The sequence below is a fragment of the Geotrypetes seraphini genome, chromosome 7 (assembly GCF_902459505.1).
Source record: "Geotrypetes seraphini chromosome 7, aGeoSer1.1, whole genome shotgun sequence".
Classification (NCBI taxonomy): domain Eukaryota; kingdom Metazoa; phylum Chordata; class Amphibia; order Gymnophiona; family Dermophiidae; genus Geotrypetes; species Geotrypetes seraphini.
Window position 1 is genome coordinate 122,732,092 of NC_047090.1, and position 23,143 is coordinate 122,755,234.

At 44.2% G+C, this 23,143-nt stretch overlaps 1 protein-coding gene across 4 annotated transcripts in view; it reads right to left on the reverse strand.

Moving 5' to 3' along the window:
• Nucleotides 1–23,143, reverse strand: part of PAK6 (p21 (RAC1) activated kinase 6) — a 74,452-nt gene that overhangs the window by 1,129 nt on the left and 50,180 nt on the right. For all 4 annotated transcript variants that reach the window (XM_033952334.1, XM_033952335.1, XM_033952333.1 and 1 more), the window contains 5 exons: nucleotides 22,052–22,522; nucleotides 17,027–17,160; nucleotides 16,723–16,849; nucleotides 11,930–12,055; nucleotides 7,343–7,477 (listed from right to left, as the gene is read on the reverse strand). In XM_033952334.1, coding sequence (XP_033808225.1) covers nucleotides 7,343–7,477; nucleotides 11,930–12,055; nucleotides 16,723–16,849; nucleotides 17,027–17,160; nucleotides 22,052–22,522 — 993 coding nt within the window. The remainder of the gene's footprint in view (nucleotides 1–7,342; nucleotides 7,478–11,929; nucleotides 12,056–16,722; nucleotides 16,850–17,026; nucleotides 17,161–22,051; nucleotides 22,523–23,143) is intronic.

A 23,143-nucleotide genomic window follows, 5' to 3' on the forward strand; every position in this document is an offset into this window, starting at 1 on the left:
GTCTAAGTTATATATCTGGGCATTGGAAGGTTAAGTGACTTGCCCAAGATCACTATGAGCTTCAGTGGGAATCAAACCCAGTTCCCCAGGTTCTTAGCCCACTGCACTAACCATTAGTGTGTGGCTGACTCATCCTGCATGTCTAAGGATAACAAGGAAAGAGTGCCCATCACTTCTCTATGAAAGTGATACATATCAGTACAGTAGACTCTTGGTTAACCAGCACCCATGGGGATTGGTAGATGCCGGATAAATGTAGTTTCTGGTTGCTTGAGAGTTACTATTAAAAATAGGCCTAACTAATATTATACCCCATACCATAAACTGTATTGACTTGATATTAATATTGAAATACAGTAAATAAAAGCAAATTAAGACAGATACAAAAAATAGCTTTGTGAACGTAGTGTGCAACTTTAGGTAAATGGCAGTCAGTAAACTCTCTCTCCTCTCTATCATCCCCCCCCCCCCCACTTGTAGGTCCAGCATCTGTTCCTCCCTTTCCACCCTCCTTCTGGTCTGGATCACCTCCCCCCCCCCACACACACACACATACACACACTTATGGGTTGAGCATCCATCCATCTCCTCTCCCCTCCTCTGCCCTTCACCCTGCAGGTCCAGCATCCATGTCACTTCCCCCCCCACACACACACACACTTTTGGTACACCTCCCTCCCCCAGGTCTTCTCTCTCCTCGTGGGTCTGGCATCTGATGAATCCCCCTCACCCTGTACAGCTCTCCCAAAGCAGCAAAGGCAGCGCTTTAAAGAGGCTGCTTGCAGCCAGCCCCGCTAGGGTCTTTCCTTTGCTGCATCGGAAGTGGCATGGCAGAGGAAATGCCTTGACAGGGCTGGAGGGAGGGGGATTGTTGGGTCGGAACCTTTTTTTTTCTGGTTGGTTGAGAGTGCCAGTTAACTGGGATTGTACTGTATTTGGATAGAGCCTCTGGATTTCTCACATACTATCTATGCATGTGAGAAATCTAGAGGCTCTATCCCACTAGATTTCTCAGTTACAGATATCGTTATAAATAAAATGAAGGATAACGTGTTTCCTCATGTAAATAAAGTGAAGGATAACATGATTAAATTACTAGTGCCCACACTTGTCTGTATCTGACTGAATTCAAACCACACTCTCAAAAAAGTTCACAGCACAGTAAACAAATCATGCAAAACAAATGGGGCTGTTTGGAAAATACTTATATTTATCACTGGGAATATAAATAAGAGACCTCTGGATAAAACACCTCAAAAGGCTTTTACTGTGAAAATTACCACGAGGTAGGAAAAAGCCTTAGATCCCCTCCTCCACTAAACCAACAACTGAAGTTGTGAACAAGTAGGCTAAGCGGGGTAAACTTAAATCACTGGCATAAAAGGAACGTCTAAGTCCATTTTCATCTAAGTCGAAAGTCGTCCAAAGTAAAAAACAGCCTAGGACACATTTTCGAAAAATACGTCCAAAATTTTTTTTGTTCGAAAATCGTCTAACTATACGTCCTGCTGATCTGATCGTCCGAGTCGTTAAATCGTCCATCTTTATACCACATTTTCATCCAACTTTTCATCCAAGTCCAAAATGCCTAGAACAAACCCTGTTGGACATGGGAGGGGTCTGCAAAGTGATGGACTAAACACCCAGAGATGGCACCTAAATAGTGGGGTACCTTACAGGGCACTGCTGTGAACTTCACAAAAAGGGTGCCATGGCTTCTCCTCACTACAGCTCCTTTATAGGCGACGGTGAGCCCCCCAAACCATCTCCAGAATCCCCTAGACCCATTTATCTACCACCCCAATAGCCCGTATGGCTTCAGAAGCCACTTATATGCCAGTAAAAAAGGGTTTTGGGGGTATATAGGGGAGTGCACATGTTTAAGTATCAATGCAGTGATTACAGGGGCTTATGGGCATGGGACCTCTTCTCTATGGGTCCCTAACCCACCCTCAAGATGGCTTAAGCCGCCTCTGCTGGACAACTAGGCTTTCCTATGCCAGGCTGCCAGGTGATGATGGTCTGGAAGCTGAATTTTAAAGGTGTGATTAATATTTTTATGGGGGCGGGGAGGAGTCAGTGATCACTGGGGTAGTGTGTGGGGGTCTGTTTTATGTGTTTGCAGTGCTTATCTGGTGACTTTAAGTGGGTTTTTGTCCAAGTTCCGTCGATCCTGGGCTGAATAACTTTCGGTTATATATGCTGTACCACTAAGTCTAAGCCGGCCCATGCCCCGCCCAACTCCCACCCTCAACACTCCTGAAACACTCCGTTTAGCTTTGATTGTTCAGCAGCACTATGAAGGCCTAGGTCATTTAGAAATACATCCAAAACCCGTTTTTATTATCGGCACTTGGATGTATTTGGACAATGTTCATCCAAGTGCAGACTTGGGCCAGTTTTTGGACGTTTTTCACTTTCGATTATGAGCCCCTTAATGTTTTTCTCAAAAAAGTACTTTTTTTGAGAGTGTGGTTTGATATTATTGTTTTTTTCTCAAGTGGGCTTGTGTTAGTAAATTCAAACCATATCTGCCATCTTATTATTAAACTCAAGTTGTTTCAGTATATAGCAAACCAGCAGTGTGCTACAAAATTCCTACCTAGGGGCACTCTTGCACACTGCTCACTGGATGAGGGATCCTGTTCGCATACTGTAAAATAATTTAACAAGGGCTCCTGATATTCCCCTCCAGTTCATTATTGAAATATTGATTGGTAAGTTACAGAATGTTACTAGTGATCCTCCTTAAAGCCTGGTAACTGTTAGTGACTCAGCATGCTAATTAAACAGCAGCAGAAATGTAAATCCAGAGAAAAGATCCAGGGTTTCAGAAACCATACCATGCTGCACAATTTCTTAAATCCTGCAAAATTCCTACAAGGATTCAATGTGGCATACAATAAGATTTTTCAGAGGTTCCAGAGCAATTGAAGTAAGATACTGGATCTATAATTGGATGGTAATCAAGAGAATGACAAAGAGAAGAGGTATGTCTTTAACATTTTCCTGAAGTGGCAATAGGTTGAGGCCTGTGGTAGACTATTTCAGGTTTTGGGGAAGTAAAATTAATGAAAGAAACCCTATGTTCGCTGGTTGTTTACCAGAATTGAGACCTAAGAGATGCTATAAAGCGGTGTTCTTCAACCACTGGTCCGTGGACCAGTGCCGGTCCACAGAAATTTCCAGCCGGTCCACAGGGCCGGCACGTGCATCAGGCCCAAAACAGTGTTCTTCAACCGCTGGTCCACGGTGTGCTCAGTGTGGTGTTAATCTTCGAGTCAGCTCCCTCTTCCTCACTGATTCAGTGCACAAAGCCACGGGCAGCGGCTCCTACGTGTGTCCTGCGCCTGAACCGGAAGCCTTCTCTCTGACATCGCAATGTCAGAGGGAAGGCTTCCAGATGAGGTGCGGGACATGCCGGCTCCTTCTTCCTCACTGATTCAGTGCACAAAGCTGTGGGCAGCGGCTCCTTGCATGTCCTGTGCCTGAACCGGAAGCCTTCTCTCTGACGTCGCAACGGAAGAAGGAGCCGGCCTGAAGATAACACTGGGGGCGGTATAAAATGGCCAGGCGGGAGCAGGCCAGAAGGTAAGGCATAGCATAGAGGGAGGGAGAGAACAAAGGTAGGGGGGAATGATTTTATTTTTTAATTTAGTGATTGAATTATGTCAATTTTGAGAATTTACATCTGCTGTCGGTGTGCTTTGTGTAGTTTAATTTTGTGGTTAACTATTGTGTTGTTAATAAGATTATATTGTGTGTATCTGAAAAATGAATGGAAAAAATGGCGTTACAATTAGTACTATTATGGGGGCGGAGTCTGGGGTGGAGATTGGGTAGAGTTGGGCGGGGTCTGGTCCATGACTTAGCCCAGTGTTCTTCAACCGCTGTTCCGCGGACCGATGCCGGTCCACAAAATAATTCTTTTATTTCTACCAGTCCATAGGTGTAAAAAGGTTGAAGAACACTGCTATAAAGCATCCTTGAGAATGAGAAGGTCAACGGGTAGCATGACACCACCAAACTAATGAGCATAATCCAGCACCTCCTTCCTTATCCTCTTTATCAGGCAGCGGGCCATAGTGAAAAAACAGCATGCAATAGCATTTATAGTACAGTTCGAAACAGGAAAGCACACAACCAGGTCTGTCACAGTATCTCTTCTGTCCCCGAGAGCGGTAGAACCCTGTGATACGTCACACCCTTAAAGGAAGTGTACATGAGAAGGATAGGAGGATCTGACAGTTCTGGCACCTTCAGGATCAGAAGAGATTCAAGTTTCAAGTTTATTCATAATATTTGATTGAACGCTTTTCTAAATTACAAAGCGTTGTACAAAGGTAAAAATATGATTTTTAAAGAAATCACAATATACATAATATATTAATCAGACCTACAGGGTAATTGACTTTTAAAACCACGGGAAACAGTAGGATAGAGGGGTAGAAATACAATTTTTGAAGAAAAAGTACATAAAAGGGAAGTACAATAGGAGAGTAGAGGGAAGAGTAATAATGGCAGAAGACGGATCAAAGGGAAAGGCAGTTAGAGATCTAGTTTTAGGGGAAGATAGAATCATAAGGTATTACTGCTGCAATGAACTTTATTGTTTTTTTTTTTTTTTTAGTTAAAGGCTTCTTTAAAAAGAAGACACTTTAAGCTACTTTTAAATTTCTGCAAGTCTTGTTCGAGTCTTAAGTACAATGGAAGAGAATTCCAAGTCATTGGGGCTGTTACAGAAAAAATAGTAGCACGGCGTGTTCCGATAATTTTTAAGGAGGGAACATTAAGGGTAAACTGGGAGGATGATCTAAGAGCTCGTGATGAACTATATGGAATCAGAAGCCTGTCTATAAATGCTGGTGTGTTGGTCTTTATTGTCTTGAAGACTAAAAGGGCTATTTTATATGTAATCCTATATGTTATTGGCAACCAGTGAGCTTTTTGCAGCAAAGGTGTAACGTGGTCAAATTTTTTTGAACCTGAAATTATTTTTATTGCTGTGTTTTGTATAAGTTGAAGACGCCTAATGTCCTTAAGATATGCCCCTTTTAATAAGGAATTACAATAATCTAGTTTTGATATTACTAGGGAGTGAACTAGTGTGTTAAGGGATAATTTATCGAGGAGGGGGACAAGTGATCGAATCATCCTCAACCGATAGAAACAATTTTTGACCAATGCACTAATGTGTGAACGAAACGCGAGTTTATTATCTATTAGAACTCCCAAAATTTTTGTACTATTAGTTTGATTAAGTGGCTTGTTGTCGATTGAGACTGGGTTAATAAGTTGTGCCCCTTCTTTCACTGAAAAAAGCACAGTAGTAGTTTTGTTGATGCTTAGAGATAGCTGATTGACATTTAGCCAGTCATGGATTTTGGCTAGTTTTTGGTTAATGTTAGATATGTCCTGTACACTTGTGGGGTCGATTGTATGAAGAAGTTGGAAATCATCTGCATAAGCATATACTGTGAATCCGATGGATTGACAAAGGGTTAAGAAAGGGGCCAGGTAGATGTTAAACAGTAATGGGGACAATATAGAACCTTGCGGTAGTCCATAATTTGTTTGATAGGGTTCTGAGAAAGAATTTTTGAAATACACTTTAGAAGATCTATCTGTAAAATACGATCTGAACCATTCAAGTACTTGGTCATTTAGACCGATGGAAGAAAGTCGTTGGAGTAGTAAATGGTGGTCAATTGTGTCAAATGCTGCTGCTAAATCTAGGGAAATGAGAATGACTGATTTATGTTGGTCCAGGTAGTCCAGATTCCCACAGTTGCCCGCCATTCACATTCAAATTCTGGACTGAACTCTGAGCAACCGGCACTATTGCATGCTATGTCTTCTCACCTTGGCCTGTTGCCTTATAAAGGTAAAGAGCAGGAGGTGCTGATCCACGCAGGAAATGCGACTGGAGCTGGAGGGGAGGGAACAAAAGAGGTGTAATGATGGATCACGTTGAGGGGTGAGAGACAGGAGGTGAGGGAAGATGTTAGATCACATGGGGGCAGAGGGAAGAGATGGACAGGGAAGGGGTGGGAACAGAAAGGGAAGATATTAGACATGGGGGTAGGGAACTGGGGAGATGGGATTCTTGTGTAACTGGTTGGGGAGGGAGGAAGAAAGAAAAGAGATGCTGGACCTGGGGAAGAGGCAAGAAGAAAGATGCTTGGCATGGGGGAGGAGAGAAAAGAGGGATCTAGTGGAGAATATGAGATTAATGAGGATTGGGGAGCAAGATATAAATGGGAGTGAGGCTGGGGGTGAAGTATAGAGCAAAAAGACATTGTGCTGTCCCTGCTATGAATGGAAAGACCTTTGGATAATGAGCTGTTGGAACCTCTGAGCTATAAAGCCAGATATACTTGCTGAAATACATACATTATTGTAAATATGTTTACACATTTCAACTTTAATCCTAACATGCATAAGGGTTTCTATTAGAATTGGTTTCTCAAAAATTTTACACCTCAAGGCTATTGGTAGCCTCAAATCATAGATATTTTGGTTACAAGAATATACAGTGGAACCTTGGTTTACGAGCATAATTTGTTCCAGAAGCATGCTCGTAAACCAAACTGCTTGTATATCAAAGCAAAGTTTCCACATAGGAAGTAAGGGAAACTCGCTTGATTCGTTCCCATCCCCCGAGGCCACCGGCGCTCACCCCCCCCCCCCCCCGAGAACTGGCATTGCTCCCCCCACGTGAAACGACATCCCCCGCCAGCCCAAACAGAAGCTTTACCCCATTTGGCACTGGCATGCAGCCCCAGGATGTCCCGGTGCCGGTGAACGAAGATCCTCCCTGTTGCCTGGGCCTTGAGCATCTGTGTATGCTCAAGGCCTTCTTGCTCTCGCTCTCTCAGATCTATGAGAATCTCAGAGAGAGCGAGAACCAGAAGGCTTTGAGCATGCGCAGATGATCAAGGCCCAGGCAACAGGAAGGATCTTCATTCACCGGCACATCCTGTGGGCTGCGTGCCAGTGCTTCTGTTTGGGAGGGTGGAGGATGCTGGTTCACATGGGGGGGAGCAATGCCGGTTCTCAGGGGGGGCGTTCGTGGGGGTAGCGATGCTCGCAAATCGACTCAGTTTGCGAGTCATGATTTGCAAACCGTGTTACTTGCAAACCGAGGTTTGACTGTATTTCTAAACCTCCAAAATAGAGAGTGGAAGTGTTTGACATGACTCCAGAAAATATACGGGCAATGTTTTGTAAATTTGGGGGAAAGTAAATGTAAATACATAAATATTTTGTAAATAAAGTAAAATTCAAGTGCTGGCAATATTGGCAGTTTCTTCAAGTTACTATCCGCTAAAACATTGCTCACCTTATGATAATTTTTCAGTTTGGGAGGAGGATTGTCCCGGAGTCTTTTCATTGCCTGGACAGGGGAGTCACTGAAATATGGGGGTTCTCCATCCACCATTTCAATCAACATGATTCCCAAAGACCAAATGTCTACCTGTGTAGAAAAGAATATTGTTTAGAAACTGCTAACCAAGGATCCTGAAGAGGTCGCTTTGCTTTCTGCTCGCTTCTTAGAGAGGGTACTAGCTCATCTGGAGTAAGGAAAAGAGTGGTTCTATGTTCACTGCCTCTCTTTTAGTCACACAATAGTGTTTTGCAATGGCCTGGTGTGTCTCCTCCTATGTTGATAGGAAAGATCAGCTTACTCTGTCAATGTCCTTTACATTACAAGCAGCTTTGCGGTAGATAAAGCATTCTGAGTGGCAGAATCTCACCTTGTTTATGCAATCCAGTGGCGTATTAAGGGGGTCAGACTGCCCCGGGCGCCATCTTGGCAGGGGTGCTGGCACCTCTCCTCCTCTCCGCGCACCCCTATCTCTTGAAATCTTTGCCGGCAGCAGCGAGCAGCATCTCCAACCTTCTCCTTGTACTGGCTCAGCTCTCCCTTTGATGTCACTTCCTGGCAGAAAGTGACTTCAGAGGGAGAGCCGAGGCCAGAGTGAGTAGCAGAATGGAGATGTTGCTTGCTGCTGCAGGTAGAGATTTCAAGAGGTACAGGAAGGGGAAGGCGCACATGGCCAAAATTTAGCCCGTGGTGGTCAGCGTTTGTGAAAATGCCAGTAACTATAGTTAAAAAAATACTGTATGATTGCAACCAGGATCTAGAAAGTAGTCAGTACTGACTGGCATTATCATCTGGTTAGTGACAATATTCAAACCTCTGACCAAACAGATAATCAGCCAAAGTTAGGAAAGCCTTTTTATTGTCCGAACTTTGGCTGATTAGCTATCCTGTTAGCGGCTTGAATATTGACACTAACCAGATATCTTCCAGTTTGTGTATGGACCACCTAGTATCATCTGGATGGTGCCAGGCAGTCAAGAGGAGATATTCAGTAGCATTATGTGGTTATTGCCACCGATTATCTTGCTCACTGGCACATGTTTGGTTAGTGACATCCACAAACAAGATATGTGCTTTTCACTTCGGTCAGCATACTATTTAAACTTTCATTTCCTTTGTGTCCAGCTGCACCATCCTATACAATTGGGTTGCATCCCTTTCCTACCAGCAGATGATATCGCTGGTATAAGGGCTGATGCTTTGTGGAAAACTCCAATATTTCTCTACCTCCAGCAGAGGGTAGTTTGTGGGCACTGGTGTACCTGGTCCCTAGCTTACCTCCTAGCCAAGTAGGCTAAGGCTTCACTGCTTGATAGAATAGTACGTCTTCCCTTTTTCTTCTGGTAGCTTGAATTGGCCTCATTCAGCTCCTGTTGAAGTCCCCACCACCTCTTTGGAGATGGAGGATACAATACCTTCTGGTTCATGGTTTGTCCCTTGAGAGGAAATGCCTAACAAGACAGGTATTCTCTCACTCTGTCACCACCACCTTGCTCAAAGCCTACAAGTTGTCCACATTTATGGCTTATATCCAAGTCTTGAAAGTTTTTAAGGAATAGTGTCAACAGTATACTCTCTCCTTGTGCAAAACTCAGATCCCAGAGGTGCTCAGCTTTCTGTGGCAAGAATTTGATTAGGTTTGGTGCTGAACTCCCTCAAAGTTCAGCTGGTGGATCTCTTCTGTTAAAGGGACAAGGTGATAGAGGTTTCTCTAGCAGCTCATGGGGGCATTGCATGGTTTTTGTTCACTCATCTATGGTCTCTTTTTCAACCATCTCTTTCCCCTTGGGATTTGAATCTGATATGTAATGTACTTTTGAAAGTTCCCTTTGAGCCCTTGAGGGCTGTATCTCTCAAGGAGCTCACCCTGAAAATAGTCTTCAAGGTGGTAATTGGTTCAGCCTGGAGAGTGTCAGAGCTTCAGTTTCTGTCCTATTCAGACCCATATCTCTCCTTGGAGGATTCAATGTCTATCCACAGTGTTACCTCTTTTTTTTCTGAATCAAGAGGTATGCTTGTCCTCCTTTTTGGATTAGGGTGCAGACTCAAGGCTAGGAAGCTCCACAAGCTAGATTTCCACAGCTTTCTGCTTCAGTACTTGGCAGGAGACAAATGCATTTCATCTCTCTGATCATTTGTTGACCTTTTTAATAGCCTCCATGAGGGCTGCGTGGACATTGAGGCTGCTTATATTTGCAGAAGTAAACAGGTGCCTTCTGGCCTATAAGCACACTCAATTTGGTTTTGCCAGAAGATAGCTGTAGAGTAACGACCTTGTCATTGCTCCATTCTTTTCTAAAACATTAGAGATTAGAAGTCCTGGCCAGAACCCAGCCAGAATTTGGAAGAGCCATCATTCAGGGAACTTGTCTCTCCTCTCTCCCCCCCCCCCCACCCAACTAGAGTGTTTCTGCTTAGGTACAGCCCAATCATACAAGATGGTGCAGCTAGCTGCTAAGAGAGGTGAAATTTAGTCCTACATGAAAATTTCCTTTCCTTTAGTCCTCTTGCACTAAACTAGCCTTCCTAACTGAAAGACTTTGGTTCAAGGGCCTCAGGCCCAAGTGCACAAAGCTCCAACACTATGGGGGAAAATACCGTGGTGGTAGAAATTTTTCTTTTACTGGCCATGCTCAGCACAACAGCCGGTAAAAGGGTGGAAGAACTGTGCCTGATGCTTGTTCATTAGAGCAATCGCTATGCACCGTTCCTCCCTTGTATCAAGCTGCTCTCCCTGCCCCAATCAACTAAGCAGGAAGAGCTGCTTTTTTTTTTTTTTTTTTTTTAATGTGCAGGCCCGCAATTTTGAAGACGGGCCTGTTGGCAGGAGGGAACGGGCATCCCTCCTTCCAATCTTGAAAGAAAAGAGTAGGGGCTTGGTGGGAAATGATTGTGATTCATATTTCCTGTCTTTGGGTCAGTGGGCTCAGGCATTTGGGGCATTACATGACAGTTGATTCCCTGCTTTTTACTGGCATTCAATTATCTATTTATTGGGCACATATTTGTCACTGAATTTGCACTTATTAAACACACAGGAGCACCTAAATGATGGTGTGCAGCTGGTTAGAGTAGTATTGCCTGCTCTCTGTTTGCCAAATCTGCTTTTTTTTTTTTTTTTTTATTTGTTTATAAAGTTTTACAATATTTCCAAGCATATACATCTTGTACAGTAAAGTGAGATCAAACAACATATTAAACTAAATATCCAAAATTAATATGTACTATAAGGAAATACTGACCTAGTTGGTCTCACACTAGTCCTCAATATTATTGGATCCACAATTAAGAGTAGAACATATATAATTCATATTATTTAAATAAGAAAAATCCTAATCTAACTTAAGTGCAGAGAACTAACTTTCCATGGACGTTGTTATTCCTTTTTCAAGACATTTCATTGAGAGAAAACTAATCAATTAAGATGGCTCTGTAAATATATACTTCAATGACGAATATCTAACTACACATTTACATGGATATCTCAAAAAGAAAATACCCCCTATTTGCATCACTCCAGGTTTTAAAATTAAAAATTCTTTCCTTCTTTTTTGAGTCTCTCTAGAGACATCAGGGAAAATCTGAATATGCTGCCCCAGGAAGTCTTTGGACCTATTTTTAAAGAAAAGTTTTAATATCCAATCTTTGTCTGGAGCCAGAGCAACAGACAACAATAGAGGAGCTGGAACAGCCAAATCTCTGTCTGATTGTTCCAGCATTGCCGAAATGTCCAATGACTTCTCCCGGGGTTCCTCAATCTTTCCTTCTTCTTTGAGATGGGGCTTGGCAGGTAGGTAATACACTCTTGTAAGAGGAGGTAAGGAGTTTTCAGGAATTTCCAAAATTTCCATAAAATATCTTTTCACCATTTCTCTAGGAGAAGTTGACAGGATCTTTGGAAAATTTATAAATCTCAAATTATTTATTCGACCATTATTCTCCTGCACTTCCAACTTCCTCCTGAGTAGTATATTATCTTTAACCAACATATCTTGATTCTGTTTCAATAACATTAGCTCCTTATTTGTATTTTGTGTCTCTGTTTTAAATTGTGACATGTCCTGCTTTATAACTTTTATTTCTTCCTTTTGTTCTTTTAATTCTTTATCCGCCAAATCTGCTTTTTTAAGCATCAGAGTGGCTCTGCAGAGCTGCTCTTAAGAGCTTTCAAACTCACGCTCCTTCACTTAAAAATGTAATTTTAAGTTGATATGCTGGTTTCAAGTGTGGAGGTCAGGGAATCATATTGCCAGTAATGCCCTTGGGCATACCCTGTTCATATTATTGTGTCTTTCAAGTACCTGATTTTCTCTTTTGGGGCATTTTTGTACTGTTGCCTAATGGTTAAGCCAGCCCTGCAGCCTGAGCAAAATGTGCCTAGTTGTGATGGGGACTGAAATTAGCCCTGCAGTATTGAAATCTCTATGAAGTCTTTAGGTAGTGAAGCACTGGATCCCAGTAAATGTAGTGAAATGTCCTTCCACAGCTTTGGTATCAGAAAATACCACACTAACTTTCAAAAAAACGAAAAAGCCAAATTACTTCTGTGCTGTATGGTGACCTCATGATTACTTCTGGTGCCATCCAATATGGTGTTCCCACCAGGGATTTCCTCTTTGGAATGTCTTTACTGATTTGGGCACAAAATCCAAAATCAGAGAGTTTCACCTGAATGAGAGAATCAAGAGAAGGTTCAAGCAGGCAAGAGAATAAAAATAACAGACAGAGAAGAGATGGAAAAGAATAAGACAAGAGAAAAAGACTTATTAGAATCAAAGATTTCTGGTATCTCCAGTCATCTTCGAATTTGAATGCTTTTCCCTGACTGGTCTACTGCCTGTGTTACAATGTCCCTGAAAGCAAAACCCCAGCCCGGCATGCTTCTTCTATCCCTGGCACAAAGGCTGTGTTGGCATCAATCTCACATTTCCTCTACTGCTACTCGAATAAATGGAGAAGGCCCCGCTAAGAAGAATAGCTAGGATTGCAGTAGAGCTAGAACAATCATGAATGAATAAATAAAATATTACATAGAAATAGAAACAGCAGATGACCTGAGACAAGCCTGAGGAGTACAGGTTGCAGAGCACCGCAGATTCTACCGTGCAGGAGCAGCTGAACCAAAGGAGCAGGAATCATAGATCATGGCAGGAACAAATAACTCCAGCCCCAGAGCAGCCCTGGACCATGGCAATGAGAATCCACATTTCAAAGGAAGAGAAACAACTGCAGAATGGCAAGAGGAGTATATTATGACTGGAGCAGTGGCGTACCAAGAAAAGGGGGGGGGGGTTTGCCCTGGGCACAGTCCATTAGGGGGGTGCTCTGACGACTCCTTTGAGGGCTGGCACCGGCATCAAGAACTTCTTCCCAGCAGCAACAGCATTCACAATTTGCTGCTCTTGTCGGTGTTGGGCCTTCCTCTCTGATGGGTCCCACCTACTTCCTGTTTTCAGACAGAGAGAAAGGACCGAGAAGAGAGAAAGATTCAATGCCGGCAAGAGCAATGAATTGTGAACATTGTGCTGCCGACTGCAGGGTGATGGAGGGATGGGACGGGGAGAGAAATGCTGCATCCGATTGGGAGAAGAAGGGAGGAAGGGAGAGGAGACGAACGAGAGATGCCAGACCATGGGGAAGGAAAGGAGATGCCAGGCCATGGAGGGGGAAGAAGAGATGCCAAGGCATGGGGGAGGGAAGATGAAAGAGATGCCAGACGAGGGAGAAAGGAGGATGGGAGCATGGAGGAAGAGGGAGAGATGGAAGGGAAGGAGAGGACAGAGGTGCCAGGGCATAGGGGGAGGAAAGGGAAAGAGACTGTGATGAAAGACCATTGGGAAGGAAGGAAGGGAGGGAAAGGAAAGGAAAGAAAGGAGATGCCAGAGCATGGAGGGAAAGGAAGGAGAGGAGAGAGATCCCATGGGGAAGGGAAGCAGATGCCAAACTATGGGATGGGAAGGAGGGAAGGAAAAGAGAAGAAAAGAGAGAGATGCCGGAGCATGGGGGATGGAGTGGAGACAAAAAGAGAAAACTGGAAGGAACAAAGAAAGAAGGTGGACGCTGGATAGAATGGAGAGTGAAGAAAAGATGAGGATGGAAGGGAAGGAGAGGACAGAGGTGCCAGGGCATAGGGGAGGAAAGGGAAAGAGACTGTGATGAAAGACCATTGGGAAGGAAGGAAGGGAGGGAAAGGAAAGAAAGGAGATGCCAGAGCATGGAGGGAAAGGAAGGAGAGGAGAGATATCCCATGGGGAAGGGAAGCAGATGGCAAACTATGGGATGGGAAGGAGGGAAGGAAAAGAGAAGAAAAGAGAGAGATGCCGGAGCATGGGGGACGGAGTGGAGACAAAAAGAGAAAAATGGAAGGAACAAAGAAAGAGGGTGAACGCTGGATAGAATGGAGAGTGAAGAAAAGATGAGGAAAACGGAGACTAGAGACAACAAAAGGTAGAAAAGAGATTTTTTTTGGGGGGGGGGTTGTTATTGGATTAATTTTAATACATTTTATACTAACTTTTAGAGATCAAACTCCTCTTCCTCAGGCAGTGAAGTGTACCAAAGGGGGGGAGAGGAGCAGAGCGGGGCAGGGGGTGTCCGCCCTGGGTGCAGCTCCTAGAGGGGTACTCCTCTGATCCCTTTTTATATTGGGGAAGGGGTGTTAAAAAAAAAAAAAAAGATTGGCCTCGGGTGTCACCAATGGACTGGAGAAGGAGTTCTCAACCCAGTCCTGAGAACACACCAAGCCAGTCAAGGAAAACAAATTTTGATTCAATTCGATTTGGTCTATTGAATTGATTTTTCGATTTGATACACTTTTCCTGCCCAATCGGGTATTTTTTTTTCAAACGGCATGGCGGATTTATTTTTGTAGCTTCATCATTCACCGTATCCCCCTTTGTCCTCTCCAACCCCACGCCGGTGCTGTGGTGTAAACAAAACAAAAAGACTTCCTCTCTGTTAGGTCCTAGCTCAAGCTTGCTGTCTAACATCAGTTCTGGCAAGATGCACATTTCAAATCTGACATAATGTAATCACAAAACAGAAAATACATTTTTTTTCCTTTGTTGTCTGGTCATTTTATTATTTAAATCATGTTGGTCCTAGGCTCTGGTTTTTGTTTACATAGAAATATGATGGCAGAAAAGGCCAAATGGCCCATCTAGTCTGTCCATCAACAGTAACCATTATCTCTTTCGCTCTCGGAGAGATCCCATGTGCCTATCCCAGGCCCTCTTGAATTCAGACACAGTCTCTGTACAACCCTTTCCTTAAAAAAATATTTCCTCAGATTACTCCAGAGTCTATCACCTCTTAACTTCATCCTATGCCCTCTCATTGTAGAGTTTCCTCAACAGAGTCTCCTGCCCATTTGACGTATTCTTTTTTCTCCGTGCTCACCATTAATCTTCCATCTCTGTACCTTCCCTTCCCCTGCCTGCCATATCCAACATTTCTGCTTCTTTCCCTCTCTCCCTGCCTTGTACGCTGGATCAAACCTCTCTATTCCCCTCCATGCAGCATCTCTCCCTTCTGCCCCTCCATTATCATGTACATTTCTTTCTCTCTCCCCATGCACTATCTCTCCCAGCCCTCCACCCTATGTCCAACATTTTTCCCTCTCTCTTCTTCATGCGGGTGTCTCCCTCCCCTCCACCATGTGCAAGATTTCTCCCTCTCACCCCTTTCTACCTCTTTGTTGCATCTCTCCCTTCACCTCCTCCACCCCATATTCAGCAAGTCTTCAATTCTTCTCTCTCATCCCCATGTGCAGTAGTTTTCCATCCCTCCTATCCCCCTGTACAGCAGTTTTCCATCCCTCCCTCCTATCCCCTTGTGTATCAGTTTTCTATCCCCTCCCTCCCTCAGTGCAGTGGCTATCTATTCCATCTATATATCCCTCCCTCCCATCCCTCAGTGCAGTGGCTTTCTATTCTATCCCTCCCTCCCATCCCCCTGTGCAGCAGCCTTCTATCCCTCCTATTCTGTGCAGCACTTCCCAATTGCCACCCCCCCAATGAGACCTCAACTTTTGGGCCTCATAAAGCAGCAGCAGTTGTGGCAGAGGCTGGTGGGTGGGCAGAGACAGGCGGTGAACAAGCTGCTCATGGCTTGCCCGCCAGGGCTTCCATCTGCCGCATCATTAGTGATGTCATCAGTGACACGGCAGAGGGAAGGCCCTGGCGGGACAGGCCAGGAGCAGCCTGTTCACCACCTGTCAGGAGACTGAAGGACTCACTAAATCAGTAAGTCCAGTTGTTTTTTTAAGTGAATTGATTAGAATCGATTCACCAAAGTGAATTGGTGAGTCGCTATGAATCGGGCAGCACTAACGTGCACTACCTCTATTGCATGCAGATCTCTCTCATGCATATTCATTGTGGCTGTCCTGGAACCCTGACTGGCTAGGTGTACACCAAGGACTGGGTTGAGAACTACAGGGCTGGAGAGAGGAATGAGGCTCTCTTCTTTCTTTGTTGTTGGCGGCAGAGGAGAAGGCCAAGGGGCAAGAGAAGGGGATTTGAAGCTAAATAATGAGAATATGAGAATAGCCATACTGGGTCTGACTAATGGTCCTTCTACTCTAGTCTCCTCTTTCCACAGTAGCCAATCCAGGTCACAAGCACCTGGCAGAAATCCTGCTAGGAACAACATTCCCTTTATGCAATATCCTCTTCCCTTTGCCCCCTTCCTTTCTTTCTGCAGCCCCCCCAACCCCTTGTAATTACCTTATCACCAAGCAATCATTCTTCACTTTCCCTCACTTTTCTCTCTCCTTTCTTTGCCATTTTTAAATTTTCCTAATTACTAATTCACTCACATTAGCACTAGGTAGAGAGACCTTGGGCTATTCTCATGTCTCTGTAACAGAAGTGAATAGATTTTACTCTGCCAAAAAATTAAAAAAAAAATTAGTCTCTAGTACATAGATCTGTTGAAATGTTCGTTTTTATTGCCTCTGCAGGAAATCTAGCTGTGGCCACCAAATTTTGAGTCGGCCCCCATGAAGCTGGAAGACAGATGGCCAGCTTGACCAGCATTTATTTAAGAGACCAGGAACAAGATTCATGCTGTCATAAGAGCAGCGCTGAGGCTGAGGATGGTGTGGGGAGAAGGGGACAAAGGAAAAGGATTACAAAAATATTTCATAGGTACAGCAAAGCCACTCCTTTCTCCACCCAGTTTTCCAAAAGCTCAAACTAAGTGCTCTCAGTAGGCCTCAGAGATAAAGTCCTCTAGATTAGTTATGTCTAGACATAAGACAGAAGGAAATGAGGAAAGAAAGCTAACAAAATACAGCTAGAAGGAAGACACTGTGAGGCACAGCACACACCTACCCTTCCATCAAGGGTGAGAAGAATGGAGTCGCTTTTGATGTCCCTGTGAATCACTCCTTGGGAATGCAGGTAAGAGAGCGCCTGGAGCACCGACTCACACACCGTAGCAATTTGCTCTTCATTCAACCTGAAACGAACCCAATGCTGAGATTTTAACACACTAACAAAACAAATTTCAGGTTTCTCTCCACAGGTGCCCACAGATTTGCAGAAATGCATTCTAAAACCAGGCGTCACAGAGCAGTCCTGACTCATTGAAGGCTCTGTTAGATTTTAGCTGTGTTAATTATCATATGAGCCCTACCTGGTTTGAGACAATATATCTGTGAGAGCTCCACCCTCCAGGAATTCCATGAGTACCCACAGCTCCTCTGCCACCATGTAGCTCTTATACATTTCCACCACACTGACATGCTGATAGTCTCTCATGATTACCACCTGCAAAAGGACATAATGTACACGTCAACAGGTTTCAACCGTAGCTGATCGTGTTGCCAGTTGCTACAGGTATATCACTAAGATCATAGAAAGTATGAGCCTGTCTAATATCCCGATGGGAGACTTCCAGGAAGCGGACTGTGCTGAAAGTAGTGTGCCCCAAGTACATGCCTCCCTCCAGCGGATGTTTACCTTCTTCTGCCTGGCTCCCTCCTCTTTCCAGACATAGTCGTTTCGCTGCACAAAGCTGCAGGTGGCAGCTCCTAAGCACGTCCCACAGCTGAACCAGAAGCCTTCCCTCTGATGTCAGAGGAAGCTCCCTCTGATGTCAGAAGGAATGCTTCCAGTTCAGCTGTGGGACACACATAGGAGCTGTGGCTGGAAGGAGGAGGGAGCCGGCCGGAAGGAGGAGGGAGCCGGCCAGAAGGTAAACACCTGCTGGAGGTAGGCACATACTTAGGGCACAGAATGGAGGGAGGAAGAGAGAGGGTCACAGAACTCAGGAGGGAGGGAGAGGGGTACATTGAGACTCAGGAGGAAGAGAGAGGGGCGCTTTCTCAAAGCTAGTACAAAACAAACAGCCTGTCACAATATGAAAAATAAAATCCTGTCTACTTTAAAGATCCCACGGCATTTTCACAAGAATGAGGATGCTAACCTGTTAACAATGTCATAAATAACAATTCTAACATGTCATATAGGGGCTCATTTTCAAAGCACTTAGGCACACAAAGTACCATAGAAACCTTTGATACTTTATGGATCTAAGTGCTTTGAAAATGAGCCTCATAATATCCTCTACTACAGTGCCAGCTATGGGAACCTAACTAAACTTAGTTCAAATATCTCACCTTTACATGATGTGCGTACTAGAGAATGACACGAGGACCCATGGTAATGCTGCAGGAATGGGGAAAAAGCAGCAAGTTTATTGTGGGTGCGGGAGCAAAGCTTAATACTGCCCCATAGGAGCGGTAAAAAGCCTTAATACCATGGTAAAAAAAAATAAGTAAATAAATAAAAGTCATTGCTGCAGGTCAGCCCCTCTACGTTTCCCTCCCCACCTCGCATCCTTCAGTACCTTAAGAGTTTCATTGACAAAAGAGAAAACGTCACAGGCTTCCTCCGAGGCCTTCCTTTGGCAGAGTCCCTCCTTCCAATGTAACTTCCAGTTTTCATGAAAATTGGAAGTTAGATCGAAAGGAGGGACTTGGCTGAAGGAAGGCCTTGGAGGAGGTCTATGAAGTTTTCTCTTCTGTCGCTGAAGCTCTTAAGGTACTAAAGGGCGCAGGGCGGGAGGGGCCGACCCATATGTACAGAAGTAGCATGTTTTTTTGTTGGGGTGCTGTTGTTTTTTTTTTGCTTTTTGAGCCATGAGGGAGGGTTTTCTGGGACTGCTAGACCCATGAAAGGGGGGCTGTTGGACCCGCAAAGGGGAGGGGGTTTGCTTGAGCTACTGGACACATAGGGGGTGCTTGCTGGCTCCAGAGCTGTAGATGAAAGGAAGCTGGATCTGGTCTGGGGGAAGGGAAAGAAGTGCTGGACCCATGTGTGGGGGAGGGGTCTGGTGCTGGAGGGAAGAGAGGGGAGAAGCTGGGTACAGGGAGATATATGAAAAGAGAGGACATGGGCTTGGATGGAAGCATAGGGACAGGGACACAAAAGAGAAAGCTGCATGGGGGTGGTATAGGGACACAGAGGGGCATGCCAGAGTTCATAGTCAAAAAAGCGCAGGACAATCGAGTGCCGACAATACAGAGCAGATAATCGCATGCAGGACATCAGCGCACTGGACTTAAACTTAATTTTAAAGTGCTCCAAGGGGGGATGTTGGAGAGGGAACCCCTGCAGTTAAGTTAGTACTGTTTGCGCTGCTGTTCGGTGGGGGTGTTGGGGGGAACCCCCCATTATAGAGGGAAGAGGCATTTTTCCCTTTTTTTAGGGGAAAACATCAATTTCCTCTGTAATGTGGTTGGAGCACTTTAAAATTAAGTTTAAGTCCGGCGTGCTGATGTCCTGCATGCGATTGCTCAGTATTGTTGGCGCTTGATTGTCTCATGCGCTTTTGTCCCGTCATCGTCTAGGAGACACAGAGAAGGGAAATCCTGAACATGGGGAAAAATGCATACACAGAGATGGAAGATGGATGGTGAACATGGAGAAAGAAGAAATGTTAAATAAATGGTCAGGAGACCCTGGCAAGTGAGTTAAGAGAAGAAATAAAAAAACAGAAACTAGAGCCTGAGACCAACATGATTTGAAGAATAAAATGACAAGACAAAAGTAAGAAAATAATTTTATTTTCTATTTTTAATTAGAATACGATATTAGATTTGAAATGTGTTTCCTGCCAGAGCTGCTGTTAGACATAAAGGGACCACAAAGCCCACTATCTGGATGTGTCTTCTTCAGCTTCCAGCAGGCTTAGGGCTCTCTCTGGCCAGGGGGCAATTGCCCTAGCTGCACTCTCCTAACACTATTCCTGCCATGTGTGATCTTTGTTTTGCACAATATAGGAGGAAATGGATCTTTCTATTTCTTTGATGTGTACTACATGCAAGACGTGACTTCTTAGAATTTTGGGTTAATTTTCTGAATGTTTATCATTTTTGGTCAGCTGTCATGGATTTGGCATTTGTGTGTGAATGACCGAGGTATTCTGTTAGCATGAGTTTTTTATGTAGCATTCAATAGTAATATGGCTTGTTCAGTTTTCTCGATAGTTTAGAGGGGATGTGAGACGGGGTGGGGGTGGAGGGGTTGATCCTTGTTCTGTATTATTTGTGATTTATAAAACGACAGTTGTACAGAATATTGTTTCTTTTTAGACTTTAATAATGATTTCAATATAAAATCATAACTATTTGAGGTTTTGCAGGTGGGATCAGACACAGTTCACGGGGGCGGTGATGGGGATAGAGCTTGCAGGGACTGGACAGGGACAAACGTCGTCATTCGCTAGACTGCGTACCCCCAGATTAGTACTGTACAGCAGCACTTCTCAACCCTTTTCTGGAAGCACACTTAGCCAGTCGGGTTTTCAGTATTACCACAATGAATATGCATGAGATACATTTGCATATACTGGGGATCCATCAATTGCAAAAGTGTCTATTATATATTTGTTGTGGTAATCCTGAAACCCCAACCAGTTACGTGTTCTTGCAGAAGAGAGAGTTGAAAAGCACTGTTGTGCTGTTCTATACACAAAAGCTCTAGAGAGGTGCCCTCAGATCAGCAGAATCTCTCCTAAGGCTCTTGGAATTTAATTTCATGCAGAGCTTATATACTGCTAAATCATCACGTAGGCTTTGAAGTGGTTTACAAACAAAATGAATTAAGCAAACGCCAAAAAACTAATTAGGTACTTTGAATTTTCCTCTCTGCCCCAAACGGGCTCACAATCTAACTATAGTACCTAGGAAAATATTTAATTACATGTAAGAGATATATAAAAAGGAGAAGAAAATACTTTAGGTGAAAACTACAAAACTTAGGGCTCCTTTTACTAAGGTGCGCTAGCGTTTTTAGCGTACGCAGCAGATTAGCGTGCTAACCCCACGCTACGCGGCTAGAACTAACGTCAGTTCAATGCTGGCGTTAGCATCTAGTGCACGCGGCATTGTAGCGTGCGCTATTCCGCGTGTTAATGCCCTAACGTAGCTTAGTAAAAGGAGCCCTTAGTATCAAAGAACCCCCAAAAGATCCCAAATTACCCCCCCCACCCAAAAAAAAAAAGCCCAAACAAAAACCTAGTCGTTCTCAATGCTCAAAATCAACTCCAGTTCCATGGTACAGACACATAAGCTCAAACACAAGACAAGAAAACACCTATTCTTCAGACACACCCATCTGTACAAAACAAATAAAAGCCTACTCAGAACCAGTCGTTAGCATTGCCTTTCACAATTTCCCTAAATATGAAATCCTGAGGCTATCCTAGTCATTCCTAACTTTATTCAGCTGAAGACAATAGGAAGGCTGTCTTAAGATTCCTAACTTTTCTAGTCATTCCTAATGGAGGCATTGGAAAGGTTTACTTAAGATCCCTGTCCGTGGAACAAGACTGTTTTGATCTGCCAGAATTTGAGCCTGGCATCTTTTGTTTTTCTACAATTTACTTCATTCCAGAGAATAGTAGTGTATAAAGAGAACAATCCTGTTTTAAGTTTGCCAGTTACCAGTCCTCCATTATGAATCCCAGTAAAATCACGATGGCTCTCTTCCTCATCAGAAAAGTGAACTGCCACTTTAAGCTTACTTGTCCCACAAAGTCCTCTAATTCAGTGGTACCCAACCTTGTCCTGGATGACCACCGGGCCAGTCGGGTTTTCAGGATAGCCTTAATGAATATGCATGAGAAAGATCTGCATATAATGGAGGTGCCAGGCATGCAAATCTGCTCCATGCATATTCATTAGAGCAGAGGTGTCCAACCTGCGACCCCGTGAAGTATTTTGTGCGGCTCCGGTCGAGGGTGATGCAGTGTTTTCCTCTGCTGCCCCTGGGTGTTTACCATCTTGCCGGCTCCCTCCTGTCTTGCTGCAGCATTTACGCAGCCCCAGAAACATTTTTCACGGCCATTGCAGCCCAGGGAAGCCAAAAGGCTGGACACCCCTGCATTAGAGCTATCCTGAAAACCTGACTGGCCTGGTGGTCCTCCAGGACTGGGTTGGGAACCACTGCTCTAATTAATCTCTATCCTCTTTCAGCTGTAATGTCTGATACATCTAATTGTAAAGACTTATTTTGAACTCAAGTCCGACATCAGAAAGTTAATTGGTATAAACATTAGTAGATTACATTAGGAAGCACTTCTTGCTACCAGACCATGCTGACATTATGTACCCCAGTGAAGATGCCCCGTCTTCCCTACTATTTACAAATTTACCTCATTAAAAAGAAGTTCTCTTCGCTGCTGCTTACGAAGGTCCATCATTTTCACTGCCACCTGACGCCCAGAGTGCTTTTCTCGAGCAATACAGACAACACCCGTTGACCCCTCACCGATCTTCACATAATTCTCCAGAAGAAGTCGAGGGTCACCCTGGTCAACCACCATCCTCAGGGCTGCCTTGAACTGTTCGTGTGTCACAACTTGAGGATCCTGATTGCCCAGCTGACCTTTGGCAAAACTGTCCTGAAGATGCAGGTTGGAAGAACTAGCTTGAATACATCTGTTCCTTGGGGATCCTGCTGGAGAAGTCCTGCTTTGCCAGACAGGAGCCGTTTGTTCTTCTGGTGCACCCGAGATCACTCTCGTAAAATCCGTTGTGGGCTGGTCTGGTGGTAGGGAATAAGCTTTTGCCAGGAGTCCACGATGGGGGACAGTATTTGTTTGAGGCTGATCAGAAGTCTCTGACTTAAAGGAAGCAGAAAAAAAAACACCATGTCAGGCTCACACTAATTTGAAACTATCACCAAGCATGTGTGAGTCTGCATAGGTTGATAAATTTGTGTATGTGATAACAGGGAGAAAATGCTTATCCATCCATGTTTTATGTATGTGGGTTCACAGGTTTGATGTTAAGCATTCTGGGATCTGGGGCAGAAATTTAGAAGATGATCCCAAAGTAGAGAATTGAATGAATTTCACTTTTAGTTTTGGCCCCAAAACTGGCTCAAAATTCCAGTATGCCCATGTTTTGGTTTTAGACAAAAATGCCAGTGCATTTTTGGTTGAAGCCAATCTCCTTCAACCAAAATCACCACACTCTGCCCTCCCAACCACAGACCTACTTTAAAAGCCCTAGTTGTTCCTGCCCCTGCCATCTCTGCTGTCAAAATGGTTGCCAAGAGTACTAGTGAAGGTCTTGGTAGCCATTTTGACAGCAGAGATGACAGGGACAGGAGCAAGAGCAACTTGGGATCACTCCTGTCCTGGTTAGGCTACTAGAGTCACCAGCAGGGTTTAAGGTAGGCCCAGGGAGGTAGCTGACATTTCTAGGAGGGGGATCTGTCTAGTCATGGCTAGGGGGGGGGA